Source organism: Tursiops truncatus, chromosome 19 (genome assembly GCF_011762595.2).
Source record: "Tursiops truncatus isolate mTurTru1 chromosome 19, mTurTru1.mat.Y, whole genome shotgun sequence".
NCBI classification, from domain to species: domain Eukaryota; kingdom Metazoa; phylum Chordata; class Mammalia; order Artiodactyla; family Delphinidae; genus Tursiops; species Tursiops truncatus.
The window spans coordinates 4,665,969-4,679,059 of record NC_047052.1 but is presented as its reverse complement, the minus strand read 5'-3'; the positions used below and the strand labels follow the sequence as shown (position 1 = coordinate 4,679,059).

Genomic DNA, 13,091 nt, shown 5'->3' with positions numbered 1-13,091 from the left:
TCATTCCCAGGGGGTGTGTTCCCCACAAGACTCTTCACCGGAGCCACAGAGCTGCGAAGAAAGCGAACCTGACGCACTATGTCAAAAGCCAAGTAAGGGGACGCAGCCCGGCCTGAGAAACTTGATCGTTCAAAACCAGGCTCAGCTGACAGTTTATTCAACCCCTAAACGTGGGTCCAAAGTGCCTCCCTCTATAAAACATTAGATGGTGCTAGAAACCGCTTCACACACACACACCTAACCACCAGCAGCGAGCTGCCGACACCCAGCAGCGGAGCACCGGCAGGCTGGGCAGCTCACTTCACCATCACCCGCCACGTCCCCAGGGGCCCGTGCGTGGCGGAGCCCTCGGCCGCCTGGAGCCCCTGCTTTCCGGCACAACACTGTCGGCTGGAGGGGATCCCGGCGACACTGACCTTCAGGACGGGGCTCCCAGGACTTCTCAACGTGCCCCTGGGAGCACGAGCTGCAGGAGAAACGACTACCTTGTCCTTCTTCCTCCAACGTGGATTCAAATCGCTTCTGAATGTCTCCCGCAGTCACGAAGGCCTTCGGAAAGCAGGAAGGTCTGCACCCTGGCGACTGTTCTGTTTCCCGTTTCAACCACAAAAGGCACAGCTTATCCAGGACAAAGGGCTCCCCGGAGGTGGGGGGCAGCTTCCCCGGGCCTCAGAAGCCCATGCGGGGCTTCTTGCAGTGTGGCTGCGAGCCGGAGCGGACGGCTGCCCGCTGCCGGGAGGGGGTGGCCCGGACACTGGAGGTCTGGGAGGAAGGCACAGAGGCACCCCCCGGGGCGTCCCCCCGGAGCGGCAGCTCAGCCATGTAGTCCCGGAGGGTCTGCTGCCGCTCCGAGGGGACGGCCCGGGCCCACAGCTCCTGGGTGGACTCCTGGGAGGGCGGGGTCACTGGAGGCTGAGGCCTGGCCGCAGGGAGTGTCCGCTCTGGGCTGGGAGGGGGGCTGGCGGCGTCTGAGAGGTCTAAGCGGCCGCTGAGCGAGGAGAAGGTGTTGGACAGCTGAGTCCGGCGCTTGTGCCGCTTGGGCTGTTTGCCGGGCCCCAGGCTGCTGCCCCGCCGCCTCTCCCACCAGGCCGCCGCCTGGCCCTCCCAGGCTGCCTCCAAACGCTCGCTGAGCTCGTCCTCGGGGCCTGGCTCGGGGGCTGGGGCCCGCTCTTCCGTGGGGAGCAAGCCCAGGTCCCTCAGCTGCAGGAGACGCCCTTTGGCCATGGCCGTGCGGAGACCCTCTGGCGCTTTGCCCTCTGCCTTCTGGGGCTCAAAGCAGCCCAGCAGGCGGCGGTGGGAGAAGGTGGGTGCAGCCCACACGGGGGGAGCCGGGGGCACCTCCAGCAGGGCCTTCAGCCACCGGCTGCAGGAGGCAGTGGCCTGGGGGGTCCAGGAAGCCGTGGGGGCAGAAGAGTCAGGCCCGGGGTCTGCCTGGAGGTGGAGGCCCTGGTGGAAGACGTCTCCAGCCGCCGAAAGTTGGAAGAGCGACAGCACCGGTGTGTTAGCGGAGGGTGGGATGGCGGCGGCCAGACCTGGAGGTGGAAGGACCATGACCCTACGGCCTGGTGCGGGTGCGGCTCCTCAAACCCACTCCCCTGCCCCAGCGCACCTATGGCTGGTGCTGTCAGACGTTCCTGCAGCCGCCACTGACTCTTGGGCTCCAGTGGGGGGAAGGCAGAGAGGGAGTCGCTCCTGGAAGGGAGAGACTGGGGGGGCCCTGCCAGCCGGGGTGTGGAGGCCCCCTCTCCTGGAGGAGGGACAGACAGCTGAGGCCCTGCCCAGGCCCGGCCCCGCCCGCCCTCCTGCCCGCCCCCCGCCTGCGCCGCCCCTCACCTGCGATGTGCAGCAGCTGCAGCTCCCCACCCTGGCCTGCCAGGAGCAGCGGCCGCGGGAGGCCTGTGCGGGGCGGGGGCAGCAGCCGGGCCAGCAGGGGCGCGGAGGGGAGGCCGTGGTTCCACTTCAGCAGGGGCACCAAGGGGAGGCGCTCATCCACCAGGTAGAGCGAGAACTGGAGGCCCAGGAAGAAGACAGAGGGGCCGTGACTGAGGAGTGGGAGAGAGGGACGGGACAGGTCCCCCTGGGTGGCCCCCTCTGGAGCCCCATGTGGCTCTCAGGCTAAGTCTCAGCACTCCAGGACCGGCCCTGACCACCTCTGCAGCGTCAGCTGCCCAGCCCCGCACAGGAGGCACCCCCGAGCAGGTGGCACTGTCCCCTGTCCTGATGGCCTTGCTGGGAGAAGGGTTCTCGAGAGAGGCTTTCACCCAGCCTCCCCCAACCTCACCTGACCCTGGCACATACGCCTGAGACACACCCACTAACACCCAGGGTCCTGAGGGGGCGGGGTGGAGCCAGACCTCCTCTCCCCTTCCGGACACGGGGGGACTGTCCAGCTCTGGCCATTGCCCCCATGCCCACGCCCTTCCCCCTTCCCCAGCAGCTGTCCAGGACCGTCTCCAGTGACCGCCTGCGATGGTGCAGGACGGAGAGAAGGGGAAGGTGTCGCTCACCTGGGTGCAGATGAGGTGGAGCGTGGGGTGCAGACACTCGGGGCCGCACTCCCCCAGGTACTGGGTGAGCAGGACCCGTTCCCCTTTCTGGCATGACGCTTCTGCCCCTCCACGAAAAAGCAGCAGACCACAGCCTTGCGGGCCCTGGGGGACACGGCCAGGTCAGCCAGCCCACAGTCCACCATCTCTGGTGCCACCTGCTGCAGCTGGCCCGGGGCTCGCTGGCCCTGCAGCTCATCACGACCTCAAGGGGGAAGCCCCCCCACCCCCACCAAGGACCTGCTTTGTCCCCTCACCTGAGTGTCCACCATCTTCACTCCGGTGCGATCACCCACAGTCAGCACTCGAGGGTGGGCGGTGAAGTCTGCCCAACGCCAGGGAGAGGGGTCCCGGAACACAAGGGTCTCGGGGTCCTTGTAGATTTGCTGCAGCCTTGGGGAGACAGGCCAGCCATGGTGGGGAGACCGGCTGATGGGGGGAGGCTGGGGTGACCTGGCCTGGTGTCCAGGACATGGGCCGGGTTCTGCGGGAGCCGTTGGTTGGGGTGGAGGGTTTTTATGGGGAAGGGGCGTTACCCGTCCTGGGGAGTCCACAGACAGATGGCTCCGGAACGGCTGCAGATGGCCAGCTCTCCAGGCAGGTGAGGGCTACAGGGCACACATGTGATGAATGCCGGGCCACGCCCTTCTCCCACGCCCATCTCCACAGAGACCAGCCTCAGTGAGCCCCTCACCTGAGGCTGATCCCTGTGGCCCCCTTCTCGACCTGCAACACCTGGAGAGGGGCCGGCTGCCCCTGCTTACTGACCTTCCACAGGGCACAGTGGTAGTCAGAGCGGACAGCCAGCAGAGCTGAGGGATGGAGAGGGTCAGGGTCAGGGTAGAGTCAGGCAACAGGTCAGTGAGTGGACGGGGGAGGTGTCTATGGGCCTTACCTTCTCCCTGCACGGTGCGGGTCACCACCTGCCGGACAGGTCCCCGGAGCCGGATATGGCCAGGGTCTCCGAGAACCCAGGGCTCACTGCCTGGGGTCAGGTTGACCTTCTGGAAGTCTGGGCATCTCGCTAAGGATATGTTCATGCGTTATGGCCACTCAAGGCTCCCAACTTCCCACCTGTCCCTAGAGCATGCCCAGCGAGGGAGGATACACAGCCTGTCCAGGGCGCCTCCTGCAGGATAGACCAGCTGCCCAGCCCCGGGCGTCCTGCCGGGCACCCAGGCCAGCGCGCCCCCAGTGAAGGCGTCATCCAGGAGCAGCTGCTCCCACCGCAGGGCCAGCTCCTCATGCAGCAGCTCCCCCAGGAGGCTCGCCACCGACGTGCTGAGGATCGGGCCCCCAAGGATGGAGAACCGGCGCTGGCGGTGGCTGAGGTAAGCCCAGGGACAGCTGGGGGCGAGAGGAGGAGGGTCAGGCTGTGGGTGATGGGGAAGAGGGCGGGTACCATCCCGAGGGAGGCCAGGTGTAGCAGACGCATTCTCGGTCACCCTAGAACTTCTTCCTCTGGGAAACCAGCCCGCCCGATTCCTGTGCTGCAGTCACACGATCCAGGCCCGGCCACAGGGATCGGCTCACGGCGGGCATGACACCCAAGCCGAGGCAAGCCGACCGCACCGTTCCCGGGACTTCTGCTGGTGCCTCAGGAAGGACACTAGCCCTTTCCCTGGACTCATAAACCATCCTGCTGCCGCTTGCAAACAGTCTGTCTAGGAATTGAGCCAAGCAGAGGCAGGAGGATGAGGAAATAAAGAGGCAGAGCCCTGTTAGCATCTGAGCACCTGGATGCAGCCGTGCCTGCAGCGCATGAACTCCCATTCTCTCTCCCTTACGTGGCTGCTGCAGCTGGGAGCTCTGTATGGGGCGGCGTGGCTCATGGCTGCACGGGGGGTGTGGAAGCAGTTTGATGGGGACCAGCATCCAGGCCCTGGTTCCCTCCATAGCCCCACCACCAGCTAGGCACACCCATCCCATCCTTTCTCACTAGCCACTTGCCCCCAGGGCTGGTGTCCACCGAGGTCCTGGAGTAGCCTCTTCACGCTGACCACTGTCTTCTTCTTAGAGCGGCTCTGTGTGGAAAGGCCTCGTCAAGCTCACATGCCCTAGGGCTTACCCCGACGGGAAGTGGGGAGCCCCCTCTCCTGGCTGGCCAGGGGTTACTCACCCGTGCTCCCTCCAGTTTGAAATTCTCCAGCATCAGCTTCCCCAGGGGTGCAAAGGCTATGTCCCCATGGTCCCACAAGAACCGGCTGAGCTGCAGGAGGAAAGGAGGCCAGGTCACTAGGCACAGCCCTGGCCGCGTGGCACTGTCCGCCGTGGGGCCGCTTACCTGCTCAGTAACGTCCAGCACGGCTTGGGGCTGTCTACGGAACTGGTAACCTCCCCGGAAAAGCAGATCCTGGGCAGTCACACCGGGGTCCCAGGGATCTGAGGGGAGAGTGAGGCTGCGGAAGGGCCCGGAAATGGAACCAGGTGCCCTAGGTGCCTAGAGGTGCCAAGGGCCCTGTAGGGCAGAATTAGCAGGGAGAGGAAAGGCCTCGCGCGGGAGTTGGGGGAGAGGGGCAGCGGGGAGCAGCTTGGGAGGGGGCCCCAAGGCCGAGATTCTTACCGGCACCAGGAGGCAGCAAGGGCAGCGGCCCAGGGGTGTCCGGCTCCCAGAGCAGGCCCTTGGCCACGTGCGGCGCCGTGTTCTGAGGAAACACAACCGTGGCCACGAGAGAACAGTGAGTGTGTGCCGGGCCAGGCGCCGTCACCCACTCTTGTCTTTTATTAACTCATTTAATCCCCCCAAGGCACCGGCCAAACTGGTACTCCCCTGCATCGGCAGGCGGACTCTCAACCACTGCGCCACAGGGAAGCCCCATCGTCACTTTAATGGTGAAGACAATGGAGGCACAGCGAGGCCGTCCCTTGTCCCAGGCAGCAGCCACTAAAGAGAAGGCCTGGGATTTGAACCCAGGCAGTCTGACTTCAGTCTGTGCTCTCGACCTCCAGGCTGCACAGGCTCTCGCAGGCGCCCCTGGCCTTTGAGTCTCACTTACACTCAGGAGACCTTGTGGTCACTTACTTGGGACGCCCACAGGCTGCTCCATCCCACTGCGGGGCTGGCCTGAGACAGCTCAGCTCCACACCTGGGGACGGAAGAGCAGCAGGCAGGCGAGCAAGGCTCCCGCAGGGGCGGATCTGACGTAAGCCCTTCCTTGTCAAGGGAGCCCCTCCCGCCCAATGCCAGCGTCTCTTTTAAATTTCTCGCCCACTTGCCTCTGCCGGGCGTAATCCTTAACCAGCCTGTCTCCAAGTGGCAGCCGGATGGCTTAGGCTTCCGGGGAAAGAGCTGGCGTCCTTCGTGTCCCAGATCTCCCCTCCCCTCCCCACCTCACCCCTACTGTACGGTTTCGGCACCCTTCTGGTTTCGCTCAGAGCTGTTCTCACTTTGTAATGATTTTATCCATTTGTCTATTCTCACTCAACCTAACTCTGTTCCATGGGGCTGGGAGCGCATCTGCCTTACTCATTCTGGATTCCCAGGGCCTGGTAAGGCACCTGGCACATAGTAAGGGCTGTTCAGTGAGTATCTGTTGGACAAATAGAGGAAAAAAAGATGGGGGCCAACAGCTCCCGCTCAGTAAACCCTCTGCGGATGGCAGGGCATCCCAGGTCCCCAAAGGACGGGATTCTGGCTCAGCCTGTGTCTCAGCAGATTTGTGCCAATGCCACCCCACTCTGCACTCCTGCCAACTGGTGTGAATGCTAGGATGGGGGGCCAAGGGACGGCACCCACCCTGCAGCCACCAAGGCTCTCCCTGCCAACCTCACCTCAGAACCTTGGGGCAGGGACTCCGGCAGGGTCAGCGCGTCTCTCCAGCTGCACATGAAGGACACGTCAGGGACATCGCTCAGACCAAGGGGGCCAGTCGTAAACAACGAGGGCGGGAGGGAGCTGGGGAAGTCCATCCTGGAAAACAGGAACCACCCTGGCCTTCCTCGGAGACCTGAACCTGACAGCCACTTCCGGGGTTCCTGGAGGGCGAAGAGCACCCTAAGAGGAGTACAATTTCTCTGGGGAAGCAGATAACAAAGAACAAATGACTATGTCGCCTAACGCCTGATAGTAATAAGCGCTACGTTAAAACCAACCAACCAGCCAGGAGGGAGGGGATGGCGGTGGCCGAGGGGTGTGGTCTTAGCATCGTAAGAAGGTGGCGCTAGGCATACCCTGAGCTAATGACAAGGCCGCTGGGAAGAGGGTACAGCAAGTGCAGAAGTTCTGGGGCAGGAAGCGTGTGAGAAACAACTGGGCAGCCATGGACCGAACTAGGAGGTGAGTGACAGGCCGAAGTCAGACAGGTGGCGAGGGGTCCGCTTCCAGCATGCTCGTATGTATTAATTATAATTACACGTTCATAGACTACACACCCCACACTCTACGCTACGCTCCCAAGACAAACTCAAGTTCCCCAAAGCCAGAGACGAGTCTTATCTGTCTGCCTTCCCACTGTCAAGTACAGTACCTTCCAGAAAAAGGAACTGACTGTGTGTTGAAGAATAATTAACTTATGTCAAAGGGCTTTGGTCAGTACAAAGTGCTCCAGAAGGATAAACAGCCATCATCCCTCTTTTTTATTACCTGCAAAAATAAGAGCAGAGCTCACTCACTGAGCGCCAGCACCTGCCAGACACGGCACTACGGGTTGTACTCTTCTGCCCCGATTATGGAGTTCAGGAAACTGAGGCTCGGGAAAGAGCAACTTGCCCGAGGCCAGCAGCCTGATCCCCGCCCTGATTCCAAATCCAAGTTCTGCACCACCACTCTCCCACGCACCAGAAGCAAACACCAGTCTTAGAGTCTCAGAAGCAAAAACTGTTCCCCTCGGAACTGCAGCTGCATCGTATCCGTTCAGTCTGTAACCTCCGGACATCCATGTACCCTCAGCACCTGGCAAAGTGCCCACCACACAGTACATGCCAGGAAATACTTGCCAACTGAATGAATGTGTGTTTCTTAGGGCATGTGTCAGCCTCATTCTAACTGTGGTTTATAGGTACAGCCTTATTTCTTCTTCGAGACTGCTCTCCAGGGGCAGGAACTGTATCTGATTCATTTCTGAGTTCCTGGCATCTGGCTGTTGCGGCCATTCTCCTCCGCAGCAGGAGAGGACAGTGGCGGGAATGCGTCTTTTCACTGCAGGACCCTTTCACGCTATCTCTCCGCTTAAAAGGAACACCATTGCCCTTCCTACCCACCTACAAAATCCTCCTCATCCTTCAGATTTTCAGTCAGGAAGCCTCTCCCAGTTCTCCCAATACTATCCCACAACACCCTGCATCCCTTCTCCAGAGCACACATTGCAATGTGGGATTAGATATTTAAAGGTAAAGCCGTTTAATTCCAAACTGCTCTGAGTCCCCATGGGGAAGAGCCTTTATCCCCAGTGCCTTGGTACTTACTACATGGTAACAATCAGTACATAAAAACTGAAGGAACAGGGCTTCCCTGGTGGTGCAGTGGTTAAGGGTCTGCCTGCCAATGCAGGGGACACACATTCGAGCCCTGGTCCGGGAAGATCCCACATGCCATGGAGCAGCTAAGCCCGTGGGCCGCAACTACTGAGCCCGTGCTCTAGAGCCCGTGAGCCACAACTACTGAAGCCCGTGCACCACAAGTACTGAAACCCGCGCGCCTAGAGCCCGTGCTCTGCAACAGAGAAGCCACCGCAATGAGCAGCCCCCGCTCGCCACAACTAGAGAAAAACCCGTGCGCAGCAACGAAGACCCAACGCAGCCAAAAATTAAATAAATTAAAAATGAAAAAATTTAAATTAAATTAAAATTTAAATAAATAAATTAAAAAAATTTTAAACAAATGTTACTCATTGTTCTTTTTTTAAAATTTTATTTATTTTATTTATTTATTTTTGGCTGCATTGGGTCTTCGTTGCTGCGCGCGGGCTTTCTCTAGTTGTGGCGAGCGGGGGCTACTCTTCGTGGCGATGCGCGGGCTTCTCATTGCAGTGGCTTCTCTTGTTGCAGAGCACGGGCTCTAGGCACGCGGGCTTCAGTAGTTGTGGCTCGCGGGCTCTAGAGCGCAGGCTCAGTAGTTGTGGAGCACTGACTTACTTGTTCCACGGCATGTGGGATCTTCCCGGACCAGGACTTGAACCTGTGTCCCGTGCATTGGCAGGTGGATTCTTAACCACTGCGCCACCAGGTAAGCCCTAAAATTTTTTTTTAAAAAACAAAAAAAACCAAAAACTGAAGGAACAAATCCAGGAATGAATGAAGGAGAGGAAAAAGGAGCCAAACAAACGCAGGCAGGCTGAAGGCGCTGGTGGAGCCCACGACCTCAGAGAAGCCCCGAGACAAGACAGCCTCGACTTCCCGCCCTCGCCCTGGGCTCTCTCGGCCCGTTTAGACTGCCAAGGCTGCAAAGTCAGTCGGGTCTGCATTCATGCCAGGCCGGGCACGACAAAAAGTGCGCCTGCAATGGGATGGGAGAGGGGATCCGGGCGGCTCTTCCCCTCAGACATCTACTCGCCCACTCCCTCCCTATCCACCTCTTCCCACTCCACCTCCAGGCCCCAGAATTTCAACCCAACAACAATAACAGAGGTCTCCCATCAAGCGCCGTGCGCCAGACAGCTGTTGCTACCACGCTTTACATCGGTGGGATGTTCCCCACTCCATGAGCCAGCGGCTGCTAATACCCCACTTTGTAAACCCTGGGCGACTTGTCCCAAAGCCACAAAGCTTGGCGCCCGTGGACTTGAGCAGAGCGACCTGCCTCTCCGTCCCGTCCGGGCGGCGCGCGTACTTACGTGGCCCCGGCCGTTCCGTGCTCGTCTGGGAAACGAACCTCCGCGTGACGCTCGCCTGACCCTCGAGCCACGAGGGAGCCCGAGAGCGCCAACCTCGCTCCGGCGCCCTCGACAGGACCGCCCCGCAACGGCGTTTACCCGTCGCTTGGGCTGGGCCGGAAGTGCTCCCTGAAAGGCAGGAAGTCCCGCCTCCCAGCCTGGCCTCACGGGCGCTCCAGAGCGCCACCTCCCGGGCGGAGGGGGAATGCGAGTGCAGGCGACGCTGTGGGCCGTAGAAATCAAATGCCTTCAAATCCCAATAGTGAAGTCCAGGTTGACGGGCGTGCGAAACTCACCTCTGCTTAACTAACTTCCTACTTTACAGAATTGTTGCATTAATTCACTCAACAAACACTGAGCACCTACTATAAGCCAGGCACTTTATTGGTCAGTAGGAATCCTACTGACTGTCTTTATATCCTGTGAAGCAGGCTTTCCAAATAGGAGTACAGGTACTGCTGGGAATGCATGAGGCTTTCCCAGTAGTCAGGCAAATACAGCTTTAGGCACTGGTTCCCAGATTCTAGCATGCATCAGCATCAACTGGAGGGTGTGTTAAAACAGAGTTTCTGGGCTTCCCTGGTGGCGCAGTGGTTGAGAGTCCACCTGCCGATGCAGGGGACACGGGTTCGTGCCCCGGTCCGCGAAGATCTCCTTATGCCGCGGAGCGGCTGGGCCCGTGAGCCATGGCCGCTGAGCCGGCGCGTCCGGAGCACAGGCTCCGCAATGGGAGAGGCCACAACAGTGAGAGGCCTGCTTACCGCAAAAAAACAAACAAACAACAACAACAGAGTTTCTGATTCAGTGAGCCCGGGGTGGGGCCTGATAATTTGTATTCCTGAGTTCCCAGGTGACGCTGATACTGCTTGTCTGGGGGCCAAGCTTTAAGAGCTACTGTGCGATCATAAATATTACCCTTATCCAGCCCAGTAGTTTTCAGACCTGAGCATGCATCAGAATCCCCTGGAGGGCTTGTTATAACCTTTTGCTGGGCCACATCCCCAGCGTTTTCTGGTTCAGTAGGTCTGGGATGTGATCCAGGAATTTGCATTTCTTTTTTTTTTTATTCAACTTTTTTTTCATTTAAATGAATTCCTCTTAGAATTTAGTCCCAGAAAAAATTTTTCTTCTTACAAACTTTTTGCTACTTCTTTTTTTTTTTAAGAATTCCACATATTACTTATTTTAAATTTAATTCCATTTTTTTTTAATTGGAGTAAAATTGCTTTACAATGTTGTGTTAGTTTCTTCTGTACAATGAAGTGAATCAGCTGTCTGTGTACCTATATCCTCTCCCTCTTGGACCTCCCTCCCACCCCCACCCCCAACCCACCCATCTAAGTCGTCACAGAGCACCGACCTGCACTCCCTGTGCTATACCGCAGGTTCCCACTAGCTATCTATTTTACACATGGTAGTGTATTTATGTCAAACCTAATCTCCCAATTCGTCCCACCCTCCCCTTCCCCCCCAAAATTTGCATTTCTAATGAGTTTCCAGTGATGCTGATGCTGCTGGTCTGGGCACTACACTTTGAGAACCATTACTTTCAAGAGTCAGTTTCCAAATTCTTGGCTTCCATCTATATAGATTTTATCTGGGAGGTGCTTGGCTTCGGAAGCTTCGAGCTTTTTTCTCCTCCGTGGAGTGTTGCCTGAGATGAGCGCAGAACAAGGGGGCTATTCCAAAAAGCAGAGTCCCTGCAGGAGAAAGTTCACATAAGACTAAGAAAAGCAGGCTCAGTAAGAAGTAGTGATGGAAGGGTTCAGGAGAGGGTCTGTTTATATATTATATTTTTTCAATTCTTTATTATTTTTATTATTGTTATTATTATTTTTGGCTGCAGCATGCGGGATCTCAGTTCCCCAACCAGGGATCGAACCCATGACCCCTGTAGTGGAAGCAGAGTCTTCACAACTGGACCGCCGGGGAAGTCCCAGGGGCTCACAGTGTTATGTTCGTTCATCTGAGTCCTGGTTACATGGCTCTGTGCCGTGTGTGAAAATTCATTGAATGATCCGTGCACTTTTCTGCGTGTATGTTATACTTCAGTAAAGAATCTTTTTTAAAAAGAAAAGGAAAAAGGAAGAAAACTGCTGGCTGTGACACTTGATATTACTGAGACTTCAACCTCTAGGTCAGCCTTCTCAGCTACCTTAGAAATAGAGTCCAGAAGTCCCTCTACGAGGGCAGGGATTCTTCTGTCTGTGTTGGTCCCTGACATATCCCAAACAGCTAGAAGATGCTTCATGCATATTTGAATCAACGGAAGAGGGTATGAATGAGATCGCTCTTCTGAGAAAGTATCAACACATTTACTTCAATTGAAAAAGCTAAGTCAGACTATTTCTGATGAGAAGTAATTCCATTTTAGCTGAGTGCTTTGTCTATGAGAGTAAGCTTTGACGATTAAATCATTTGGAGGGTGTTTTTCCTAAATGGAATAAGCTAAGTCTGCATCTCCGTGGTTTTGGTGAAAACATATTGGAAAGATGATTACAATATACAATAAACTAGAAATTGCACCTTTCATAACTCCGTGTGACTAAATAATTGGGGGATACATAGTCTTTCAAAATTATTTTAGGGGTATATATGCCAAAAATATTGAAGGCCTTTTATACTAGTTTCCTATTGCTGTTGTAACAAATTACCACAAACTTAGTGGCTTTAGACAACAAAACATCATACAGTTCTGGAGGTCAGAAGCCTGAAATGGGTCTCACTGGGCTAAAATCAGGGTGTCAGTAGGGCTGTGTTCCTTTCCGAAGGCTGTGGGAAGACTTATCTTTTTTTTTTTTTTTTTCGCCTTTTTCAGCTCTGAAAGCTGCCTACACACCTGGGCTCATGGTCCCCTTCCATCTTCAAAGGCAGCAATGACCAGTTGAATCTTTCTCACAGGCCATCTCTGATTTTGACTCTTCGGTCTCTTTCTGGTTTAAGGACCCTTGTGATTACATTGGGCCCACCCAGCTAATCTCCCTCTCTTAAACTCAGCTGATTAGAAGCCTTAATTCCATGTGCAATCGTAATTTTCCCTTGCCATATGATGTAACAGAGTCATAGGCTGAGGCGATCATGATGTGGACATCTTGGGGGTACCATTATTTTGCCTACCACATCACTATTCACATCACCCATCCAGCTTCTGCTCGGGGAGGCCAATTCCATTTCCTCCTTCCTTCTTCCCTTTCTATAAACAAGCTGTTAGATTTCCTCCTGTTACTGATATATACTTAACATGCAGTAAAGTGTACAAGTCTTAAGTGTACACTCATCAAGTTCTTACATACATATAAACCCACATAACTACCACCCAGATCAAGACAGAGAACATTTCCATCACTGCAGAAAATTCCCTGGTGCCTCTTGCCAGTCAATACCTCCTTGAAGAAGTTACCACGATTCTGACTCATCACCACAGATGAATTTTGGCAGCTCCAGAACTTTATATAAATAGCATCATGTGGAAGATAGTCTTTTTAGTCTGGCTTCTTTCACTCAACACGCATATGTGATTGTTAGCACAAAGTTAGCTTGTTTATTTTTTTAAAAAATTATTACTGAGTAATAGTCCATTGTCTGAATATATCACCATTTGTTTGTGTAGTTTCCTGCTGGTGACGTTTCTGGGTTTGGTGACTCTGGTGAAGTCTTTGTGGATTTGTGTAGTCCTCATTCCACTACTGAACACCTGCTATGCTGTTCCTCTACTAGGTATAATCCTGCTCTCTGG

At 56.1% G+C, this 13,091-nt stretch overlaps 1 protein-coding gene across 13 annotated transcripts; it reads right to left on the bottom strand.

Moving 5' to 3' along the window:
* Positions 1-140: 140 nt before the first annotated feature.
* On the bottom strand, positions 141-9,476 carry TAF1C (TATA-box binding protein associated factor, RNA polymerase I subunit C). Of its 13 annotated transcripts, none has more exons than XM_073796415.1 (14): positions 9,317-9,476; positions 7,013-7,128; positions 6,318-6,521; positions 5,110-5,191; positions 4,666-4,928; positions 4,497-4,570; positions 3,655-3,893; positions 3,442-3,558; positions 3,315-3,358; positions 2,804-3,154; positions 2,508-2,651; positions 1,834-2,008; positions 1,610-1,747; positions 141-1,532 (listed from the first exon to the last, which is right to left on the bottom strand). In XM_073796415.1, exons 3-14 carry the CDS (start codon positions 6,453-6,455, stop codon positions 670-672), a joined length of 2,628 nt encoding a protein of 875 aa, XP_073652516.1. In that variant the 5' UTR covers positions 6,456-6,521; positions 7,013-7,128; positions 9,317-9,476; the 3' UTR covers positions 141-669. The 13 variants fall into 13 exon arrangements, with proteins under 13 accessions (XP_073652516.1, XP_033699798.1, XP_004327304.3 ...); XM_033843907.2 differs by lacking the exon at positions 9,317-9,476 and adding an exon at positions 8,619-9,310; XM_004327256.4 differs by lacking the exons at positions 7,013-7,128; positions 9,317-9,476 and having other exon boundaries at positions 2,804-2,939; positions 3,083-3,154; positions 3,241-3,358; ... (1 more) ...; positions 4,831-4,928; positions 6,318-6,456.
* Between the last annotated feature and the right edge of the window lie 3,615 nt (positions 9,477-13,091).

Excerpts from the sequence above, each read along its gene's own strand:
- TAF1C (XM_073796415.1), bottom strand. The coding sequence starts at position 6,455 with ATGGACTTCCCCAGCTCCCTCCCGCCCTCGTTGTTTACGACTGGCCCC. Across the intron at positions 4,571-4,665 it reads TCAAACTGGAGGGAGCACGG|AGCCGCTCTAAGAAGAAGAC; the intron begins GTGAGTAACCCC and ends CTTTCCACACAG. Across the intron at positions 3,894-4,496 it reads GGTGGACACCAGCCCTGGGG|CTGTCCCTGGGCTTACCTCA; the intron begins GCAAGTGGCTAG and ends TCTCGCCCCCAG.